General features: G+C 40.6%; 1 protein-coding gene across 1 annotated transcript; it reads right to left on the bottom strand.

Moving 5' to 3' along the window:
* Positions 1 to 5,931: 5,931 nt before the first annotated feature.
* On the bottom strand, positions 5,932 to 15,268 carry ZBTB41 (zinc finger and BTB domain containing 41). The gene is made up of 11 exons (XM_053469810.1): positions 15,146 to 15,268; positions 12,629 to 13,794; positions 10,282 to 10,489; positions 9,549 to 9,618; positions 9,212 to 9,359; positions 8,738 to 8,867; positions 8,234 to 8,329; positions 7,854 to 7,960; positions 7,567 to 7,672; positions 7,334 to 7,422; positions 5,932 to 6,687 (listed from the first exon to the last, which is right to left on the bottom strand). Exons 2-11 carry the CDS (start codon positions 13,695 to 13,697, stop codon positions 6,167 to 6,169), a joined length of 2,544 nt encoding a protein of 847 aa, XP_053325785.1. The 5' UTR covers positions 13,698 to 13,794; positions 15,146 to 15,268; the 3' UTR covers positions 5,932 to 6,166.
* Between the last annotated feature and the right edge of the window lie 9,377 nt (positions 15,269 to 24,645).

The raw sequence follows: 24,645 nt of genomic DNA, 5'->3' as shown, positions 1-24,645 counted from the left end.
TTGAGTTACCAATGAATAGTGAGCGATTTATTTAAAACGCAACGTGCATTAACCCCTTCAGGACCGGGATTTTTAAGCTAGGGTGTCGCTAAAGGACCGGAGCCGTTTTTGTGTTTTTGCCATGTCTTTCTTCAACTGTAATTTCTCTCTTATCAATTGGTGCACCCACACAAATCATATATTGTTTTTTTCAGCACAAGTAGGGCTTTCATTTGAAACCATATTAAGCTGGGTAGTACATTGTTTTATTTGAAATAAACTGGAAAAAGTGGGGAAAAAAATGAAAAAAATGCATTTTTTTACAGATTTGTATACATACAAATTGTACACACATTGAACCAATGGGAAAAAATTATCCCAAATATATTCATTAAGTTGTCCTGATTTGTAAACCACCCAACATGGCCAGGATTTTTATCTATTTTGACCAGTATAGGGGAAAATATTGCAAGGCATGCATTACGTTTTTGAAATGTAATTTTTTTCAAATTTGGCATGGTAGTCTAATAACTGCAATAGTTGTCACAGATACTGATTATCCCCCCAAAATTATATGTTTATGAACAGTAGATAAATCAAGGTGTACAACTAGGGTCATTTTGACACTTTTCAAACAGGGATTTTATCGCCAATTGCTGCCAAATTTTGAGGTATTTTTATATTTTTTTATTTTTTTTTGCATATGTTGCAATGTTGCTTTAGATTTTATATTATATTTTGTATAGAATATGTGCAACTGCAGAAAAAAACACCAAATTGTGTTCACCAACATCCCCCGGTTCCAACAAGGCCTCACATGCATGGTTCATGCAATTTTTGAGGAAGCTATGAGGGCAAAACTGGAACATGCGCATTTTCGTTTTCACATTTGGAATTTTCAGAAATTGGTTTCCTGGGCCCATATCCCATTTGGGAGATTTTGGAAGCCCCCCAATGTAAATTACCCCATAAAAGTATACATTTATGAACAGTAGACAAGTCAAGGTGTTCAACTAGGGTAGTTTTGACAGTTTTCAGTTAGCCATTTCTTCACTGATGTCTGCCAAACTTCACAGGGAAATTATTTTATTGCGTTTTTAACGCATACATTTCAACGTTGCACTGAATTTCTTGCACACCATAAGTGCAACAGTGGAAGAAAGCACCACATTTTGTTCACCAACATCCCATGAGTCCAACAAGGCCTCACATGCATGGTTCATGCATTATTTGAGGAAGCTATGAGGGCAAAACTGGAACATGTGCATTTACATTTTTTTAAATATTTTTTATCAGATTACTTGTAAGTGACAGGTTTAGGCCGCTGACATCAATCAGGGAGACCGATCAATAATCAGCGACTTAAAATGTCACCGACAAGTGATCAGGTAATAATTATGATTTTTTCATTTATTAATAATTTGTTTTTTCATAATTACCCTAGATGACCCCTCTCTCTTTGTAGAGCAGGGTCATCCGTGGGCTGCCATAATGATCCGATCACTCCTATTGGCCAGGAGCGATCTGATCAGCCCAGCATTTGACCTGGAAGCACCCTGGACTTTCAGGTCAGTGCTGTTATTTATTTTATTATTATTATTATTTTATTAATTTTTTTAAATTAATTTATTTTTTAAAAAAATTTTATTATTATTTTTTACATTTTTTTTTTTAACTCTTTCAATGCTGATGCTCCATTGAAGCACAGCATTGACTGGTATTTAGTCCCCACAAGCTTGTGGGGACTAATATTAACCCTTGCAATGCTGCGATGGGGGTCATAAACAATCGCAGCATTGAAGGGGTTAATTGAGGAAGAGGAGGGTAGGGGTTAACTGAGGAAGGGTGAGGGTGGGGGGGCTGGTCTCCACACTCATGTGGAGACCAAAGAACCCTGTCTCCCTGTCCCTGAAGCTGCCTCTGGCAGCTGGGACACAATCTCCAACAGACTGGAGATTGTAGGGGAGGAGTCTCTCTGATCAGTCCTACAGGACTGATCAGAGGACTTCTGGGGGCTCGTTTTTGCTGTTGCTGGTCTGCCTGGGTTTCCAGGCAGACCACCAGCAGCAGAGCCCCCTACAAAACGGGAATTAACCCCTTCAATGCCGCGATCGCGGCATTCAATGCCGCGATTGCGGCATTGAAGGGGTTAACGCTGCACTGACGCTCTCATGGAGCGATCAGGCAGCAGGGGGGTGTTGGGTCAGGTCCCCACACTTGTGTGGGGACCCATTCAACACCCCCACCCCTTCCCTGAAGCTGCCTGTGGCAGCTGAAACAGCGATTGCAGATCTTTCTGCAATCGCTGTTTCTGCCTACAAAATCACTCCGTGGGAGTGATCGTAGGCATGGGGGCGGGCTTAGACAGGCTGTGCTGTCTGCCCAGGAGTCCTGGGCAGACAGTAGCAGCAGCGCCTCCACGATCACCGCGATCGTGGTGATGTGGGGGCGTTTTTTGGAGGAGACGTACCTGGTACGTCCCGGTCTACCGGTGACCAGTAACCAGGAAGTACCAGGTACGTCCCGGTGCTGAAGGGGTTAAATGCGCTGGGTGGGTAATATCTTCATTCAGTGTTATAGCAACACGGTCCAAACAACAAAACACAACACCGTACCGTAGAGTACAGTACAATACAACACAGGACATAACGATGTAATGCAATGGCTGACATGCCGGTGATTACTCTGACCCAGTAGGGCTACTTCAGGTAAAATTGCCTCAGTAGCTACACAGCTACATTTGTTATTATATGTTTCCATAGCGCCATCTATTCCACTGCGCTTTATTAAAAAAAAAACAGTTGCTTATGCACCCTTTACTTATTTGGATGAACAAATATAAATATATTTTGATAATGATTGAATCTGAAGAAACCTATTAATGTGAATCAACCTATGGAATATTTATGAAGATCAGTGAGTGCGTGCTTTTTGTGAGTGATATGGTTTAATGATTATATATACATATTTATATACATACACACACACACACCTGTATTTCATATGCAGGTACGCAACATATGTCCACATTTTATCACAGGGTAGGCAAGGTGGTCACAAATTCAATAATATTGCTAAAGAAACAAGTATAGGTACAACATACACATCTGTACAAGCATGACAACCTTTTTGCACCTCTGGTGCACCCATTTTTGAGGCATTATAACTCCCAGGGCCCTCATCACCATTATACCTGAGGGTTTTAGCCCACAAAAGCTTCTCAGCGTTTTTGTTTTTATTTTTACAATAAAACATTTGGTAATATGATATTTGATATTTATGAGCCTGTGTTTGATGGTAATTTTTTTCTGCATATGTTGTTCAGGCTCTGGTTGGCTCAATAGAGGGGTTTCCTGGTTTTAGGTTGACTTTCTTCTCTCATATCACAAACATCACAGCTTCTCAAGTGAAAAGTAAAACAGTAGTCATACACGTAAGTAATACAATTTCAGTGAAATAAAATGTAAAAGTAATGAGCAGCAAGACATATTGTGTTGTTCACATTTTTTATATAAATAAAGCTGTGTGTGGCATACGGTACTCTGGCAGTGGAGGGGTTAAACGTGCTGTCATTGTGATCTCATAGCTGCAAATATTCCACTGGCTCTCCACACACACACACTGTTTTGAAAGAGCACCCAAGACAGCTGGCTTCCTGGCAAAGTGAACTGCAGAGTGTCGGCTACCCGGCAAAGAGATTTGCAGAGCGTCAGGATTCCAGCAAGAACTTCTATGAAGAGTGTGGATCTTTTTCTTTGTATCTGACATCTTTAATTCAAATTGTTTTTTTTTCCTGTTTTTGCTTTAATGTAGCCACAGTGACCTCTTAGTGCCCAGAGGGAAGGGCAATTCTTCAAGCCATGGTTCCCCAGAGGTTTCCTCCTGAAAAATGGGGGTTTTCCTCTCCTGCGTGCTGAAGAATGACTCTGCGTGAGTCCAGAGGTAGCTCCTTCTCTGCCCCCCTCCATAAAATGTTTTATATTATATATATAATAAATATATTATGTCCCCATATTCATTGTAGTTTGAGTAATTATTTCATAATCCTAGAAGGGATTAATCACATTTGGTTCAAATATATTATCTCCGTAAATCGGCACCGTTCTGATAATGAACATTAACGCAAATTAAACTAAAACAAAGTTTCATTAATTTAAAGTTATTAACTAAAATCTTTCAACAACAACAAAAGGCAAACACCTTATCACCCACGCAATCAATTAAGTTCAGGCAACGATACAGTAGTTCTATTTTCAATTTAATACAATGGTTACAATTGCTTCAATGCCAATTCTCAGGACTAAAACATTCATAAAACTGAGTGTTCTATTTTATACTGTGCAAGTTCTTTTTAAACATTCACACAAGCTTGATCAAATAAAAGATTTTCATATGAAACTTGATAAAAGGTTGACATCTTAAAACAGTATTTAGTAAGACGAAGTACAATCACATTTACATTTAATGGGTTTAAATAATGGCACGATTCAGTTCCGTACAAAGACCGGCGAACCTCCATGAAACGGCAGGTATTAATATGAATTGGAAACGTAGCCAGTCAGTAACTGAAACGACCCCAGCGTCAAGCATGGGGCACCAGTGAAAGCTTCCCAGTTTGCTAAAGTGTAAAATAAAAATGAAATTTAATATTCATCACATTAAAACTCGCTATCCTTTCATACAGCTGTTGCTTTAAAATTGGGGCAAGTACATAGCAGATTCTATCATTTGTTCATTAACTCACTACACGGAAGGTGCATTTCACTTTGACTTCAAATTAAAAGGAGCTGTTCCACCTAATCTATTTAGTTTTGAAAGTATTTAAATTCAATGCTGCACTGAGAACACCATTCCTAGTAGCGCTGAATGCCCAAACCCTTCATGCAAACAGTAATGTACAATTCTGTCTAATTCATAATTTCTGCCAGGATCGCTTAATTGTCACGTGACACTAAACAGGTACTGATAGGCTGTTGCCACAGGAAAATACATATATGTGCAGAACCTTTAAAATAAAAGCAGTAAAATGTAACATCACAGATACATTGCAAAACCGCAAACAAACTAACAACTGGCATGGATCAGTTACTTAGTTTTTTTGGCACCAATGTTATACTGACACCATAGTTACTTTTTCCTCTCTTTCTAAATACTGGATGTCTTAACGGGTCATCTCTGGATCTATGTTACACACTCGTGCAGTTAAGTAAATGGACCCCACATTCTCAGCAATCAGCACCCCTGTCCTACCTCCAGCACTTTATTTTATGCAATGGCAGCACAAATAAGCGCTGTGTAAATTGTTGGCGCTTTATAAATAAAAGATAATAACAATAACTAAACCTTTTTTCTAAAGAAGAGTGCAGGCTTTTTGTTTTCTATCCCCAGATTTGATGGATCGTACAGTCAATTAGAATGAATACTTTACCTTACGACGATTTTTTAGCATGTAAATATTTGAAATTGCAATTAAGGTTACCAGAGAACAATGTTATTGGAAGCATCCACCTTACTTATAACCTAAAATGTAATGTGTGTTTTATTAAATTACACATTATTTAGTAGGTCAGAAGACCATGGACACTCGCTCACATCTACACAACAGAATACCACACTCAGTAGTACATAGAGAAGACCACTTTTTTCCTGTAATGGTTAAGATTACTTTGAGTTACGATAGAAATCTCCACAAGCGTACCGGTCACTTGTTTTCCATGCTTAATGAAGCAACAGAATTATGTTTAAGACATATCAGAAATGTAATTTAAATACTTGTTACGGGATTTCTCCAAGTTCCTCATCTTCTTTGGTGAAAGCGGATCGCTCTTACAGCCTTACGAAAAGGGAACTCAGGACCGAGAAGTAATTATTCAGGGTTTGTCCTACATGCCACTGGGGTAAAATACTTATGTTACCAAATATCTCTGAAGTACACAAACTGAAAGCACAAGCTAGATTTAATAAATATTTTTAATCATGATATATGTCGATGACAGGTCTGCTTCAAGATAAGGAGAGCTGGGCAGTATTCATTTTCTAAATGGATTGTCTGGACTCCCAGCTTTAAAGCAGCCACATAGTTACAATTCCAACAAACACGGTTGTGTAGCCATCAAAGAAAACAATCATAAACCAGGCTGGGGTGGTTCCTTTCAGGGTAAAGCACAAGGAATGTTTAAGCACCGGATCAGTGATGTTCTCCTGTGACGACACTCTGCACGGGATGCGGAGGCTCCAGTCCCAGTAAAGTCCCCAGGTAAGAGTGTTCTCTGCTCTCCAGAAGCTGCTCCGGTCTCACTGGGTGTAAAAGTGTCGTCGGCTGTGGGGTAAGAGTGTATTTCTCAAGAAAGGCTAAATCAGGGGTTCGTGGGTAGTCTGGTGCCGGAAGCACAGATGAATTGTGCCTCTCTAATTCGCCCTCTGTTTCGGCAAGATCGACAGGCACGAGTGTGAGCGGTACGCAGATATCCGCACCAGTGTTCTCTGATCCGACCGGGAAGCTTTTTGGTTCTTCACATGTTTCTTCTTCTGCCTTGGAGTTATGAACATGGTCAATGTGATACTTCAGTTTGTCTTTACGTTTAAAAGTGGCATTGCAATGTTGGCAGTTAAAGGGACGGGCATCTGAGTGGATGACTAAGTGCTTCGTCAGCGTTTTCTTGATTCGGAATGACTGGTTGCAGATGTGGCATTCGTATGGCTTTTCACCTAGAAGTTCAAGAAAAAAAAACGGTACTGCTGAAATTGACTATCATTTTTTGGACAGAAGACTGTGGATTCATGAGCACGGCATACATCTACCCTGAATTAAACACAAGACAAAGGATTAAGGCCCGAGTCTTTACCTGAGGAAAAATAGGCAGACTAGATGCTGTCAATTTCTATGCACTTCCAATCCAGCTTCCAGGTTACACCACAGTACACAAGGAATAAGTGCATCAGAATATACCTGGTTAGTGGAGATTTGTAATGTTCTATAAGCTTGTAATACTGATTGGACAGCAAGTTGGCAGGGTGGCATATGCTAAGCCAAGCCCCAGGTATGCAGTAGGATTGAGGTATTTTAGATGGGACGCAAACCTTGCTTTCGTAACAAGCCAGGCAAAGCTAGATGTATCAGTATATCATGTAAACGCTCGTTTCTATATAATGTTATGCTAGAAAAGGGGCAGAGCAGTGTTGACTTGAGTGGTAAATGGCTGAGGCGCGGGTCAGATTGGAAGTCTAATCAGTAAAAAGTATCCCCTTTGAAAAGGTTATGGACACTTGTGAGGACCTATGTCTGGTGGAGACATCCCAAAACGCTCTACAAAGGCCATTAGTAAATCACCATAACACTGAGAAAGTGGCTCACCAGAATGTGTCCTAAAATGCATTTCCAGACTTGACTTTCCTTTGAAGACCTTTTTGCAGACTTCACATTGATGAAAAGTGGCTTTGTACCTGGACAAAAGAAATGGCATTTTACTAAAAACGGAACTCCACATTTGATGCCATATCAGTTTACCTCCAGGTTGCTCACAACAAGCAGGAATCGAGGGAAGGATAAGACAGAAGAGGTCGAGATAATGTATACTGTCCACTTACTTCTGCCAGACCTTTTCTCCTAGATGTACACTCTTATAATGCACAGTCAGATGGTCCCGGCGCCCAAAGCATTTTCCACATTCCTCGCACTGATGTGCTTTCTCACCTTAGAAAAACGAAACCTATTTAGATACCAATAAAACAGTACAATCGTAGGCCTATTAAAGTATGCAAAAATCTAATCCACTTATACATCATACAGTAGTACTGAAGTAAATCATTTTCCCCACGGTGCTCGGGTTTCCCAAATTGCAATTTATTTCAGCAGTTGGCAGCAGTTAATATACCAGAATGTATCTTCTTATGTTTGGTGAGATGGTCGTGACGTATGAAGGTTTTCCCACATTCGTCGCATTCATAACGCTTGTCATCATGGTGCACACGAAGATGTAGCCTAAGAAGCAATAAGAATAGTCATTTATTAAAAATAAACAAAAAAACACGATAATAAGGGTCCTGGAAAGTCAAGGGCAGTCTCATATCTAGGGAATTGGGCCGGACTCTCTACATCCAGTGAGAAGTGTTGTCCTTACTGATCAAGGCCTCGGTAAATTCTTATGCTTTACCTTGAAAGGGTTAAGGTCAGGCACAACCCTTCGGACATAGTTTGGCTTTAGTTTTTACCAAATAAAATCTATACCATTTGTTGAATCAGGATCTTGCTTACCTGTATGAACTGCCATGCCGAAAATTCTGTCCACATATACTACAAAGGTGCGGTTTCTCCCCACTATGTATCCTCAAGTGTTCTTTCAGTGTTGTTCTAAAGAAGAAAATAATCAGTGGATATTTCAATTACTTCAACGCTCTTCCTAATACAGATTCATGGTAAACCACGCACGCTGTAGCAAATATCATATAATCTCAGGTAATACGCACCTGTGTATAATAGGCAGGTATAACTTTACACTGTGGTTAATACACACTCACCAGATTAGATCGCTGGCTGATGATCAGTGAGACTGATCAATGCTCAGTGCTTTAAAGAGTCATTTATCAGACAATAATTCATTAAAAGCTGGTCAAATATTGTAAAGGTAAGAAATCTGTAATCAGATCACTTGTAAGTGACACGTTTAGGACACCGACATCGATTGGTGAATCTGATCATTAATCAGTGATGGGGGTAAAGGGCATATTATACTTGAGACTTTATGGCAGATATCCTTACCTTTCCCTAACTGATTTTCCACAGATGAAGCACGTCCACTTCCTTTTCCCTCCATGCGTGTAATCAATGTGACGTTTCAGATTTCCAGAGTCGTTAAACTGACGTCCACAAATGTCACAAGGGAAAGGTCCTGTTGTGAAAGAATTAAAAATCATTTTTTAACTGGAATATAATTAGCAGGACAAATTAATTTCAAAGAAACAGAAAGCACACTCATATATATAGCTCACCAATAAACTTAAGAGAAGAATTATTCTAAATGAATTTAGCACTCATTTTAATGGAAAAGTGAATGAAATAAACATTTCATTACTTTCAAGCTGTATAGAGCTGTTTGTCTCCTAAGCCCCACTATTTAGGTAAACGTAGCAGGTTAGGTAAAGCGACAAGTCGTGAACCGTATTTTCATGTATCCACTAAGGCTTCAAGTCTTCTCTTTACAATATACTCAAGTTAAACTTAAACAGTTCTTACCCAAGTGGAATTTTTCTTGATGCTTCAGCCTTTTGAAGCGAGATTTGAACTTCTCGTCACAGTAGGTGCACTTGAAGGGCTTGTCCTGAGTGTGCAGGATCATGTGTTCTTCAAGGTGCGGCCGCCTTGTGAACGATTTATTGCAGATCTAGGACAAAATGCCCAGCACAAACTGGTTATATACTCTGATCTATTTTGTAATAAAAAGGGTTATGATAAATTCAGTGGCCAGTGCAGCATGCCTTGGTATAAAACTAGCCAATACATGCAATAAAGGCATCTCTGCACAGTAAACATTTTCCACAGTTTAATGGACCGGTACAAAGAAAAGTCTTACATCACATTTCCAGCCTTCATTCTTTATCTTCTTAATAGCCAAGAATTCTTGTGCTTTTTCAGGATGAAATCTGGAAGAGAGAACCAGAACATTTACAGCTGTGGCTGACTTTTTTGCCATATGCTAGCTATTCGTAATGCCAATAGCAACAACACAGAAAAAGTATCATCAGAATGTCTGGTACTTGTGTATAATCCGGGCCCCACCTAGTGTGTTACCGTATAATACACAAGTATAGGTGGCACTCAGATAATACCCAATCACTGAAAATATATAGGCTTTAAATTATGAATATAAAAAGTTATACTGGTACTACAGTCCAGAAAAGGCAATAAAGGACAACAATGCCAAAGCATGTCTGGGTGATCCGTACAAAAAAGCTAGGGACATTCCACGGTGGCCTTTACGTTATTTTAATTAATGTACGAAAGAACTGCATTCATATAGAGCACATCCAAAACAAACACCATCACCAAACAAACACAAAATCATAATATCATAATCATAAATATAATGTAAAAGGTGTTGGCCTTTTCAATTTATTTGTGAATAAAATACTTATTCTGGGTCTATTTCCTAATGTATTTAATATTTTGATATGGCACATAAGCAAACCTACTGTTAACAGATTACGAATACACGGTTGTTGCGGGAGATGGAGGAACGTGTCGCAGGCTTTATAAGCTGAACAGCGCGCGCGCACACACACATACATACATACACACACACTTGCCTCCTGACATGCTTAACAAGGGTCTTCCTGCTTGCGTGAAGTTTGCTGCAAAACGGACACTTGTGCTCCTTACTGTGAATGACTGTCTCGCTGGCGTGACGCTTCCGGTGAACGGTCAGGTTAGATTTGGTGGAGTACCGCTGCTGGCAGATGTCACATTCGAAGGGCTTCTCCCCCGTATGTACACGAGTATGACTCTCATACTTCCCTGGAACACACAAGACACACTTCTTTACCAAGATGAAGGGGGAACATTCAGTATTTTAGCAGACCGATACAGGTTAGCTTAATTTTTTTCAATGCAATTACAAAAAATTGCCTGAGAGGAGAGGAGGACAAACCTAGAGCTGAAACAACGAATCGATAAAATCGATAATAATCGATAACGGAAATCATCGATAACGATTTCCGTTATCGATTAATCGAGTGATCAATTCGTTGTTGGAGCACTCGGCTCCTTTTACTTACCTCCGCGAGCGTTCCCCGCTTCTGCTACATGCTCTGCCGTCTCCGCCTTCTAGCTACGTGACGGATGTGACGCGTTCCGGAGGTAAGTATTCTGCACAGATCGCACAGAGCGAATCGCTCTGTGCGAATGGAGCCACTCGCACAGAGCGATTCGCACAGAGCGGTTCGCTCTGGGCGAGTGGCTCCATTCGCACAGAGCGATTCGCTCTGTGCGAGTGGCTCCATTCGCACAGAGCGGTTCGCTCTGTGCGAGTGGCTCCATTCGCACAGAGCGGTTCGCTCTGTGCGAGTGGCTCCATTCGCACAGAGCGGTTCGTGAGTGTGGGTGCAGGGCAGAGTGGGGGTGGGGGTGCAGGGCAGAGTGGGGGTGGGGGTGCAGGGCAGAGTGGGGGTGGGGGGTGCAGGGCAGGAGACTGGGTGCAGGGCAGAGTGGGGGTGGGGATGCAGGGTGTGAGTGTGGGTGCAGAGCAGAGTGGGAGACTGGGTGCAGGGCAGAGTGGGGGTGGGGATGCAGGGCAGGGTGTGAGTGTGGGTGCAGGGCAGAGTGGGTGCAGGGCAGAGTGTGAGTGTGGGGGCAGGGCAGAATGTGGGGGCAGGGCTGGGTGCAGGGCAGAGTTAGAGACTGGGTGCAGGGGCACAGTGCAAAGTGCTGGGTGCAAAGTGCCAGTGCTGGGTGCAAAGTGCCAGGGCTGGGTGCAAAGTGCAAAGTGCTGGTGCAAAGTGCTGAATGCTGGGTGCAAAGTGCTGGATGCAAAGTGCCAGGGCTGGGGCAAAGTGCTGGGTGCAAAGTGCTGGGTGCAAAGTGCCAGGGCTGGGTGCAAAGTGCTGGGTGCAAAGTGCTGGGTGCAAAGTGCCAGGGCTGGGTGCAAAGTGCTGGGTGCAAAGTGCTGGGTGCAAAGTGCAAAGTGCTGGGGCAAAGTTTCTTGAACAGTAATAGTCCACCTCTTTTCAGAATGTTTGGGGTTATTTTGTTTCATAAATATTGTGTTTGGGTTCTTGTACTTTGAAAATATTGTTTTTTATTACATCATAACAAAATAAGAATGTTAATGTAAATTTTAAGTTGTTTTTTAACATCCAGTTCATTAAATTCTTTTAAATAAACGAAAAATTTGCATATTGTTTTTTTTATCCGATTAATCGATTAATCGAAAAAATAATCGGCCGATTAATCGATTATTAAAATAATCGTTAGTTGCAGCCCTAGACAAACCACGCTGAAACTGTATGGTTTTCTTTATTACCAGTCAAAGCCAGTACATGATCGACCAAGCAAGTAAAATATACACCTCCAACAATGCGATTTCATCATTTCAATGCTTATTTTTGCTGGTTTCATTCCTGGGCTCTGTCACCATAAGTGGACACACTTTACAAAACAAGCCAAGAGGTACGTTCCCAACCCTCGTTACCTCTTTAATGCAGACAATAGTCAAGTTACCTTATATTTAACAGTTTTTAATGCAAATGCATGGGGATTCCTTGTAATCCTCTCTATAATAAGTTTATCCTATTTGCTTGCCCCCAGCCCTCGGCCGAATTTATCTCCTGCTCAGAGCAGCTCAACCGAGAGGTACATCAGGTAGACGAAGTGGGTCGAATGGTTCCGATCTACCATCAAATGCGATGTTTAACGTGCATTCATGTTTGGTAAGCCTGTCTGGGGCAGCAGATGTCACATGCAACATCAGGAAGCCGGAGGGGGGTGTATATAAACGAACAGCTCGTCTTGTAGAGGGACTGAGACACTGAAGCAAATATGACTTCATTCATCCAATCCATGAAATAAAGAACACGGGGCATGATTGCCCTCACAAAGCACACTATTGAAACAAACATACATTAATACAAATGATATTCATACAATCTGAATTCTTACCAACTCTGTCAAAGATCTTTTCACATTTTGGGCATTTTAACAGTTTTTTACTGTTTTTCTGTAACACAATGGGTGCAAGTCCTTCTGGGTAATTTCCACCAGCGTCAGAATTCACATTGGCCTCTTCGGGTCCATCAAGCTCCTCAGCACTTTGCCAATCATCTTCCCCAGATGTCTCTTCGCCATCATCTCCTTCCTCTGCCTGCTCATTTTCCCGCAGCTCATTCTCTTCCTCGTTCGCCTCACTATCAGACTCTGAAGAGAGCGTTCTGTCTTGGTCGCTTTTGTCAGACTCGCTGCTTGACATACTGTTGTTTTCCAACTCCTTCCCATTTGCAAATTTTGCAGGGCACTTCCTTTTTCGGGTTGACTTTCTGGTGGACGGATCAGAGTTTAAAGCCTCACATTGTTTACCAAAACCATGGGCTTTCTCTATATGGTTTTCCAGGGTCTTTTTGTAGCAGAAATTGCGTCCACACACCTGACACTTGTTACTGGTTTCCGCTTTATTATCGGACTCGTCTACCTTTGGGTTTGATTGGATTCCAACTTGAGAGCCACCGTCATTCTCAGCAGCCAACAACTTCACCGCGTCTATGATATCAAGAAACTTTGCTGCCTCTAAGACTATGCTTATTTCGTTCTCCCACACCAAAAATTCTGAAGTGTAAAGAAAATGAAGCAAGTGTTGAAATACTGAGCTACTGACGTGGTCTAAAGTCACGACTTCAGTCTGTGGGTTCTTGCTTAAGCAAGCATGGAAGTAACTACTGCCCACAGCTACCACCACTTTGTGCACCTTAAATTCCTTTCCCTCCACTACAACAAGTAGATCGCAGAAGGATGTCGGACGTTGGCGGTCATCGTTCAAATACTTCAGCAAGTTTTTGTTGTAGTTAACGGAGCACAAGGACCTCCTCTGATCCGAACCTTGAGGAACAGCGACATGATCAGACGACGACTCTTCTGCATCGCCTTGGACACAAGCAGAACCTGCCGGGGTTTCTTTCCTATTCTCCCTGGACTGATGGGGGTCAACGTTTGCAAAAGCTCTTCTTCTTTTCTTCATTTTCTTTTTAAAACAAACTTAAAATCTCTGGTCAGTGAGCGATATTAAAAATTATTCTGCTAAAACGGCACATCGGCGTTGCATGTATGTGCATATCCTGTCAGCGAAAGAAGAACAGATTAGAACATAAGAGGACAAGCATCTGTACAAACAAGTAAAAGTTATTTTTGCTACTTTTTTAGATATTTGGTTTTAATTAGCACAATATTTTATCCCGTGATAATATATATTGTCATAGTGAGTATCATTAGAGGGACATCATATACATGTTAATGCTCATGATAGCTGCGTGGTCCCTGTGAATGTAGTTGGGGGACATTTGCCATTTTTTGGTAGTTTTTTTAACACGTAATTATCCTAACGATATCTAAAAGAACTCTAAAAGTTACTATCTCAAAGTCTACTAACTGGTTCTAACCAATCTCACCACGACCTGGTCTACTCTAAAGGCGACTCTGTTCTTGGCAAACTGATGTAAATGGTAAGTGTAGTTTCTATAGTAATTAGTAAATTAGCATGTATTTCTATTTGGCACACATACAGTTAAAGTAGCATAAGTACACTTACAAAGTATTAGTAACACACTACCCTCTACTTCCTTAAGAAATTGCCTAACAATGAAGATATCGAGTAAATAAGAAAAGGAACCGTCCATGCAGAGAGCATTTCTCCGTCGTACTTGGTAAGAAATGGATACGTTCATTGTAGCCCAAGAGAAAAGGGAGTCTTTCCCTGATACATTCTATCCGGCCAACATGTAAAAAGATGTAAAGACACCCAAGCTTTAGGAGTCTCATAGGCAATAGGCAAGCTTGGGTGACTTTACATCTTTTTCTATGATAGCTCAATAAACGTACTGGAACAGCCTCCCAGCATAGATGGTAATGACTAATGCAGCAAGGGAATTTACACATGCATGGGATAAGGCTCCTCTGAGACCAACATCTAGATTGTAAGCTCCTTTGAGCAGGGCCCTCCTCACCCGTTTCTGTTATCTCTTGTTTTGTTATGTCCTGTCTAAACTTTGTACCACGCTGCACAGTCTGATGGCGCTATATAAAACAATAATAAATAATGCTTGGGGCTTTACATGAGACTTGGTGGGCAGAGTGATTTATCGCTGCTGTTACATTTTATGAACTTTGCAGATCTGCCCATGTCAGGTCACTAATCTTCAGAATAATTATAGCCCACCCAGGTAGCTCAAACAAGAAGGAGCCTGGGAGATGTAGTTCAGTCACAGATAAGGACACACGTGGCTCCTTGTGCTTAACTACACTGACCATTGTAACTGTACAATGAGTGGCCAGGGGGATATAAACACCAATCAGCCCAGACACTCGGGGAAGGACATTTATTCCATGAACGGTTACAGCGAAAAAATAACACTTCCGCAATCTCGCACTGTTATTAAAAAAAAGAAAAGCGAACTCCTGTCGCCCACTTACCACTAAGACAGTTACTCTCTACATACCCCGTCCCTGTGGTACCTCTGTCCTTCCACAGGAATCTACCCCCGGCTGGCTTATTGCACCAAGACATCCGGATAACGTCATTTCCGCCTAATTCAGGCGCCTATTGGCTTCTGAGTTCGTCAACACCACAGCAGGTGAGTTGCCAGTGTCTGCCGGGCGCCCTGATTAGACGATGAAGCTTTCAATCAAAAGAGAGACCGCCTTCTCTGTGCGTGACGTCACCCAGCGGAGAAACCCTGCGTGCTGCGGTTCGGAGGCGTCTGGAAATGTTAATCGTGACGAATACATGTTCTATGAACATATGACGAAGACGGGATATACAACTTTGCATTCGCGTTATTTGCTTTACGAAAGTTGACAGATTTCGTTAGTGGAATTAAAACCTCATCTGTAGATGAGAACACCCATCTCATGCCGTCGTACAGCGCTACGGAGTATGCTGGCGCTATATAAAAATAATACATGCATACATTGTTACTAGTATGTGAAAGTCGTAATCAGGCTTAATAATATTATAAATATTTTGTACATGGTAAAACTAATCCTTTTTTTCCTATAGAAATATGTATTACCCCAAAATGTATGGATACTGTGGTTTTAATAATATTTTGAGATAAGTACATGAAACTTTTTTTTAATATAGTGTTTTAATAACTAGGCATTATTCATACCACCAAGTGGCAATAAGTACAAGCAGCGTATTGCTATTTCAAAACCATTTTGTGCAGATCTGGTCATGCTGTCCCCATCAGACCATTTTTCTTTACCGCAGGGTATTTAAACTCTTTTGACACTTTGCGTTCATTCTATCATCAACATTTGTCAAAGGTTTGTGGTAGCAATTTAATTACACATAAGTGGGCGCAGAGTGACAAGATGTCAAAAATCCAAGGTGAAAAACTGAAATGTGCAAGTGCTGCTGGGCGAAATGACTGTCTATGCCGTGATCAGTGGCAAGGAAGTGTTTTGGGTCAGAAGTGGCACAGGCAGGCTGTTTAGGGGCAGAGATGGCACAGACAGAGTGTTTAAGGGGCAGACTTAGCAAAGGCAAGTTTATGGGCAGAAGTGGCACATGCAGGCTGTTTAGGAGGCAGAGGTGGCACAGGAAGGTGAGCCTTATTGCCTTAGAGGATGGTGCTTACGATCCCTAAAAGCAAGTTTATGGACCTCGGATACAGGATTTGTTCCAAAACACACACATTATTTCTCCTTGCCGCTCTCTCCTAGTTTTCTGCAGAATTAGATGAAAGTAGTATAGTGTGGGAAAGTTGCGTGGGATTAGACGCATGGAGCTGATCTAGGTGGCATAAGCGTCTGAAATCTTTGGAGGTAAGGAGATAGAACAACACGCTCCATGCCACGCAGATTTGGATTTCACTATGGACCGCATACACCACTAGCCCAAACCTACAAATATGCAAGCCTCTGTACCAAGCAATATTATCACTTTTATTAGGTCAAAAGGAGCCATCATGGAGCGGTCTTACCCCCCCCCAAAAACACCCAGCCGGGCCCCCATGAGTTCTCCCAATGAGGTCGGTCCTCTCACAAGACACGTGGAGGTGGCTTTGGTGATGGATGGAAAAAGGATATATATATATGCTGAATTTGCTTGTGTGTTAGTATTAGTGTTTGATCATGTTAGTGTGAGTGGGTGTGTTATGGTTGAGTGTCTAGTTGTGTTAGTGTTGAGTATTTATGTGTGTCTTGGTGTGTGTGTTAGTTTGAGTGCCCCTGCCGACGTTAAGCTCTGGATCCGCCCATGCGAGTGAGGAAGTGATGGGGTATGATATTGAGGGAGTGTGTGAGTATGTGTGTGTGTATGTTAGAGTGAGTGTGTAAGTATGCATGAGTGTGTAAGTGTAATGTGTGTATTATTATTATCTTTTATTTATATAGCACCAACAATTTACGTAACACTTCTTACAATACATTTATACAAGGGGAATGACAAGACTAGAATTAAAAGACTAAGACAAATTGATACATTAGGTGGAGAGAGCCCTGCTCGCAAGCTTGTGTAAGTCTAATAGGGAGTGTTTGTTAGAATGAAACAGCATTTGAGACAGATAAGAACAATAAGCAACATCTAGTCTGCCCGTATTTCCTGATGTAAGGGGTTTAAACCCCTATCAGTCCTTGGTTAGGTCCTATAGTGAGGATAGCTTTATGTTTAAATTCCCTCACTGTATTAGCCTCTATTACTTCTGCTGGGAGACTGTTCCATATATCTACTACCCTCTTAGTAAAGTAGAACTTCCTTACATTACATTAAAGCCTCTAATCCTCTAGTTGTAGACTATAACCTTTTGTTCTAACATTGCTCCTCATTTTAATGAAGTTTGCCTCCTGTACTTTATTAAATCCCTTTAAGTATTTAAATATTTCTATTGCACACCGCATGTCTCTTCTTTCCTCCAAGCTATACATATTAAGATTCTCCAATCTTTCCTGATAATTTCTGTCCTGCAAACCACTTACCATTTTTGTAGCTCTCCTCTGAAGTCTCTCCAATGTGTCAATATCCTTCTGGAGATGGGGGTCTCCAGAACTGTAAGCATACTAGGTGTGGGCTGACCAGAGATCTGTAAAGTAGTAACACAGCATCCTGCTTGCTTTTTGAGATGCTTTATTGCATTATCTGCTTACCTTTAAGTCATTAGACATATTTATTCTGAAGTCCCTCACTTCGGTTGCCACTGACAGAACAGTGCCACCAATGCTAAATTCTGCCCTGGTATTTTTATGTCTCAAGTGCATTATTTTATTATTAACATTAAACTGCAGCTGGCACACTCTCTACCATTCTTCTGACATTAAGACCTACTGTAATATGTTTTGGACAACCAATTGCTTTTCTAACTGTTCAGTTCCTAAGAAATACACACATGCAATGGGACTGAACGTCTCCAAATATCGGATCAAATTGATAAACTGATCCCTCAGTGTAAGGAAGGTGATAAGGCAGCAGCAGCAGCAGTAGAAGATGGGCACTGGGAAGACATTGGCAGGGTAGGACACAGGACTGGCAAGCACAGGCAGACACATCCAACCATATGGTAAAATACAGAATTCATCTCCCCCAATATTAGAAAAAGCCTAATTATTGATCCTCAGGAGTAAGGAAGAACGCCTACCAAAAAACACACATTTATATACAAACACTGCCCCTACACACACTTGCCAAGACACACACACACTGCCCTCTCACACGCCTGCTTACAAACACACATATACCCATACACTGCCCTTACACACACATATGCATTTCTCATATACATACATACATACACATAGATGCTTGCCGATACACACAAACGTACTGGATCACACTTGCCCCTTCTCCCACCTCTCTTTCTCCCATCTCTTACCTTTCTCATCTTCCATCTTCCCTCTTGTTGCTCCCATATGATGTCAAATCCCGGTGCTCAGCATCAATTGCTTGCACAGACCTCGTGCTCCCTTAAGGTAGAACCAACTGCCCAGTGTGCCCATGGGTTAACGCAAAACTGCATTGAGGTGCAGATGCAGGGTAGGCAGACACATCCAGCCACTTGGTGCAGGTCTTAATTTTCCCCAATATTAAAAAAAATAAAAGAAGTGATGCCTCGGAGTAAGGAAGGAGATTGTGCTGCAGCAGCAAAAGCGGCTGCACACAGGGCAAGCACAGGCATTAAGACAGTTACAAGTCATCTGTGCAAACAATCCTAAGAAACATGGAAAGTTTAGTGAAAAAAGAAACAAAAATTAACGTTACGGCCCCCTTTGCCAAGGAACCAATTGGTGACATGATACGTGTCCAAACGCTCCTAGCAAAATGCCCTGGGTTGTCTTTTGTGGGGGTATTTTGGGCTGCTAAACACTTCCAAATAAGATATAGGCTTTACAAAATAAAATTAGAACATTTTCAAGTTTGGAAAAGGGAACAGGCATGTTGTGCCTTATAACTTACAAAAAAACATCTAACAAATCTTATGCATGTCGGGTCAACTGAACTAGCTCGATGACCTTTTTCATAGTAAAATATAATATATCTTTTTATGTTTAAATGTGATTATTTTCATGTATTATTCATACTAAATGTTGGACTATACATCTAACAATGGTATCAAAAGAAAGCTCTATTTGAAAAAAATACATATAATGTGTGTGGGTGCACGAAACAGGAGAATCATGGTTAAGGAAACAGGGTGTAAAAATGCAGACAAAGTCTCAGGTTTTTCGATACAAAGCAACCTCAGTAAAGAAGGGGATAAGAGGAAACATTTTAGTTGATTGGATCATTGAAGAGTTGAATCCTCAAGCTTATTCAGCAGTAGGTTTATTAATCAGATCCTGAGCACGTTTTCCTCTGCCTTGTGTCAGTCCATTCCCTGCATCTACACCAGGTTTTCTTCACCGCCCAAACCACTTGTAGCGTTATTCCACCCCGCTATCCTGTAGATGAGAGTGTATGTCTAGGCTGATGCGAAGATGAAAGGAGAACAGATGCTGCATGTGCCTGCAAGAGCTGTGATGATCAGCAAACCCTCCCTGAAAAGAGTAATGGAGAAGGAGGCTTAGAACAGTAGGAGACAATGAGAGCCAAGCGGCTACCTGGGATTGTCAGGATCTACCTCTTGGCTGTGATGTTTCTCCAATTCCGAAGTGAGTTCTGATATTTTCTTATTGATTCCTTGCAGAAGATGACTTTACCTGCTGACACTAGAAACTCTGCACAAATCCAAATGTTTTGCTAGGTACGTCCGCGCTTAACTTAAAATTAGCACACCTCAGAACAATATGCACTAATAACATTATTAGCACTATTATTAAACTTCATTCCTATATGAGTCGCTATGCTCTGTGATGGATTTAGTATCTGGGATAGGCAATCTCTGCCCTGCTGTCCAGGCTTCATGGTCCACAGAAGCTGGAGGGTCAGAGGCTGCCCGTCGCTTTATTATACGGTTAGGACAGGTTTATGCACAGGTCTGGTCCATGCCTCGCTTCTCTTATTATTCAAGCGGATCTGCATTGTGTTTACATTATCAAAGGGAAACATTATTACTATTATTATCTGTTATTTATTAAGCGCCAACATATTACACAGCGCTGTACAATTTAAATGGGGCCGTTAACACATACGTAACAAATATACATTAATACATACAGATAGTTCAGGAGAAGGCAACATTGTTTAATATCATTATCATGTATTTTTATGTTGCCAAGATGTTTTGGATTATTTCATATTTCCAAAACGTGTTTATTCAGTCAAACAAGAAGATATAATTGGCACCCAGAAATCTAAGTGGGTTGATCTGGACATGAATAATGAATAGGTTCTGCATTGTAGATCTTCCTGACAGTTGATGGTGGAGATCATGGACTGCAAATTATTGGGATGAGGATATAAATGAATACAGACATCATTAGCAGACTGGTAGAAATGTAGCTTAGCACCAGTAGTAGCTGTTTTGAAAGCACTGGCTTATCAAGTATATTGAAAAGTTTGCCACAGGGATTGTGACATTTGGTGGATTCTACTGCCTGTCTTCTGCTTCAGGTATATATGCAGGCACCAAGTCACAGAGGGGTCTACCTCGAGTTTAGTTCTATCAGATATTATAAATATTTATAAGTTATTAATGTACCCCAAATCCCTATACAATATTTGATTTAATTGAAAGTGTATTATTGTGCCTTACGGCCAGGGGTGGGCACCAACTTTGCTCATGGTGGACACTTACTGGAGTCTATGGTGGACAACTTAATAGCGTTCTATGGACCTTTACACGGACACTGGTGTCCTTGTACGAACACTTTGCCTACTCCTGATTACAGGTTTCAGCCTTTCAATCTGTGGTGGTCTTATAAGGCAGGGGTGGTCAGGGGGATCTAGAAACTTGCAACAACGAATGTACCACCACAAATGTGAAGGTTGGGAGGAGTACCCCACTCAAAAATGCTGTTTCAGCTATGTTATATTTCTTTTTTTTTGCTTAACCTCAAGAAAGATGACTTAGCGTTAGATGGACAAGCTGGCATATTTATTCAGTTTCTTGAGGAGCTCTCACTTCACCTTAGAATGTATGCATGAGCCAACCCACAACTATCAGCGACCTACCAATGGAGAAAGGAATAATCTCATTCCTAATATGTAAATATATATATATATATATATATATATATATATACATATATATATATATATATATATATTACTTATTTTAATAAGAATTAAAATGTAGAGATTTGTGAAGTAGGGGACTACTAAATTATACTCTTTTGTCAAAACCTAGACAGGCCATCTGGCAAGTCTAGTAAATATCCAGCGCTTGATAGTGCCACACTAAAAAGACTTAAACCCATCTTTTCTCCCAATCCTTCAGATAATTCACTCTTTTTCTCGTATGCATATACCGGGAGAAAAGCGCTATATAAATACTTGTTGTAAGTATTAGCTTTAGTGCTATATCACTATAAGCAGATCAGGTCCCTCGGCCACCAGCTTGTTACACACTGTGTAAAATCATACATTTTAAGTTATTTAGTAGCCACCCTGCTTTCGTTTGTGTGTCTCTCTATATACATCTGTCTATATTATCTGTCTACTTATAGTATGGATCTGCAGTATTTATATATCCATTTATCTATGAATCTACATACCTTCCTACCTATACTATCTAATCTACAAAGGCTGCTTATGAATCATAGTTCCTTGGAAATGTTTAGACTGTTGATTAGTGACAGAAGCCTTCATTGATTATTATAAACTAACAAACAGTAACAATCCTTGACTCCTCGGACCATTGAAGCCTCGAGGCTCAAGAATGATTATCAATACATTGTTGAGCAGTACAATACACATCAATGTGGCACCTAAGTGGTTAAAAGCAGGACAAAGAAACACTGAAAGGGCTCTTGTAATCTGGGTCACCGTCTGTCGTCCGTCACTGTTATGAAAGCCGCAGGCACAGATTTTACATGTCCTGCAAAAAAAAGACAAAAACATCAAAGCAGATTGTTACAGCTACAGCTATTCTGATCATATATATATTCATAATAAGCTGTGAACTGGTGTTGCAGTGATCATGTAATAAAAATCAAATATATGGCATATCTTTAATAATAACAAATAGCTCCTTTATGAGAAGGAAGGTGAGGCTGAATTATTAATTATGATTGCCGGAAAAACATAATAAATATACTGTAAGTGTGCTGGTTATCACAAAATATACTAAATATACTTTTTGAACTATAATAAATAATATCCATTTTATTTTTCATTACTCAGACTTTACCAGAAATTATCCAACAAACTTATTTGGCTTACCTCCCCCTCTTCAGAAAAACAATTACTCAGCTCCCCCACCTGGAAATCTACCTGGATCGATACAGCGCCCCCCTCGGAGGGGGCTGTATAGGCCACTTTGGGAAGTACTGGGTTATAGTTATAACTTGCATTTTGTGTGCTTATTTGGAAAATAAAGCAATCACTACCACTTTAATTCTATGTTACACAACAGATGAAACATTTTTTCAACATTTTCTTCTCTTCTTTCTTTATGCTTCCATCAGCCCTTTATTTTTATTCAACACCCCCCAATTGCACCTGAGACAGCCACCTGGATTGTTCCAGCGCCCCCCAGGGGGTGGTATCACCCACTTTGGGAAGCACTTCTCAAAAGGGACGTTCCAATGTCTTCCTGCACATGCATGCAGCGTGACCCCATAGAACTCCTGTGGAAGCAAGCAATGCAGTGTGAGTGTGTATGCGTGTGTGTCCACACTAGCAAGCAGGAGGTGAGGTCAGCTGAATGCATCTCTTATAACTTAACTGGGTATGAGGTTTTAGAGACCTTGACACTTCATACTTTATAATGAATGTAGATAGATTATAAAGTTCTTCTTTAGATTATAAAGTTCTAACCCTCAATTAATAAATGGGCAAGGTGGAAACGTTAGTGGGCTGTTAACAGTGGGCTGTTATTCAAGAATCACAGAGGTAAAGGAGACCTAGAATTCAAAGCATTGTAAAAATTCAACCATAGATACAATCAGAATTCAATCAGGTAGGTGTATGGGGAGCGCTGCACCAATGTGCCGTGGCAATGGAGGTGGCAGGGCCAGTTGTGAAGGAAGTCTGTATGTCAGCAATATATATGTCCATATGTCTTGGGTGAAAGGATGAAATAAAATTAGTCAAAGCTATAAATGTATAAACACAATTTGTTAACATCATTCCTGAAACACAATTAGGAACATTCCATGGTGATATTTTCAAGGTTCTATTCTTCCAATTAATAGCTTCATTTACCATAATCTCTGCTAATTTGTTCTGCTTCTTAAATGTACTCCGAGCAACTGAATTTTCTGCCGCGTCGGTTCAGATTCTGATTTCTGTGCTTCAAGTTTTGGCAGGTCCTGCTGAGTGCTGCGAATTCACATGATGCCAAATGTTAATCCACAAATAGCCCCCGTCTATCTTAAGCGAGGGTCGTTTGGCACACGGGAAAGCAATAACCAGCATACTTCTGCTTTTCTTTTGGAAACTTAACAGTTTAGGTGATATTTTACTATATCCGACAGCCTTTCCTTACGTGTAGAAAAAATAGAGACAGAACTGTAGAGATTATACTTGTATATATTTTACATCGTTTTTCTTGGTTAATAAATGCATTAGTCTATAGCAACTCTTTTTGACCCTGAGCTAGGTATCTTTGTACATATTCTTTGCATGTAGATCAAGAGAAAGGACATACAGGACTGCTGCCCAATGATAAAACATGCTGCTGATGTGTCTTTGTGTCACCAGTTGCCATGGTAATGGTTTAAATGGGTATCAACAGGTTTCTATGGCAACTAATTGGATGGTGTGGCAGCTAACAACATTAATGCCCTGATGCAGCGATAGACATTTTTACGTGCTTTTTATTTGGCAAACACCTAATTAGATATCATTAAGCAGATCTCAAACATGTTAAATTAGAACAAATATATAGATGGCTTTATGTAATGTTTGCGTCATACCAACCTTTAAAGCATCAAAAACAATGGTTTTCTGGGTCAACAATGTTAATATTTAGTGCGATCTCAACTCATCGATTTTTATTCCTCTTGGAGATAGAAGTTGTAGTAACATTAAGGTGTCCAAACAATAGAATAAAATCTAACACTATCCCATAGATACTTGGAGCCACCGTTCCAGTCGTGAACATTGACTGGTATAATGAGAACTATGTCAACGTGATCATTTGTAATATACAAAGGATAAAATCCTAAACACAACTTTTTTAATAAAGTGGAACATTTCTGGAGAGTTGCAGATTCAACTGATGGGGTTCACGCTGTAATATGAAGGGACAACCAATGTGAGAATGTCTTGTATTGTTGTCCTGTATAAAGCATTGTAAAAAATTAGCATTACTGACTGAACTGTGAATTATGCAGGGCCTGCTCACCCCTCCTTGACCAAAAATTTCTTGGTG

Source organism: Spea bombifrons, chromosome 6, assembly GCF_027358695.1.
Source record: "Spea bombifrons isolate aSpeBom1 chromosome 6, aSpeBom1.2.pri, whole genome shotgun sequence".
Classification (NCBI taxonomy): Eukaryota; Metazoa; Chordata; class Amphibia; order Anura; family Pelobatidae; genus Spea; species Spea bombifrons.
Note: the sequence above shows the minus strand (reverse complement) of the source record. Positions and strands in the feature narration are given on the sequence as shown.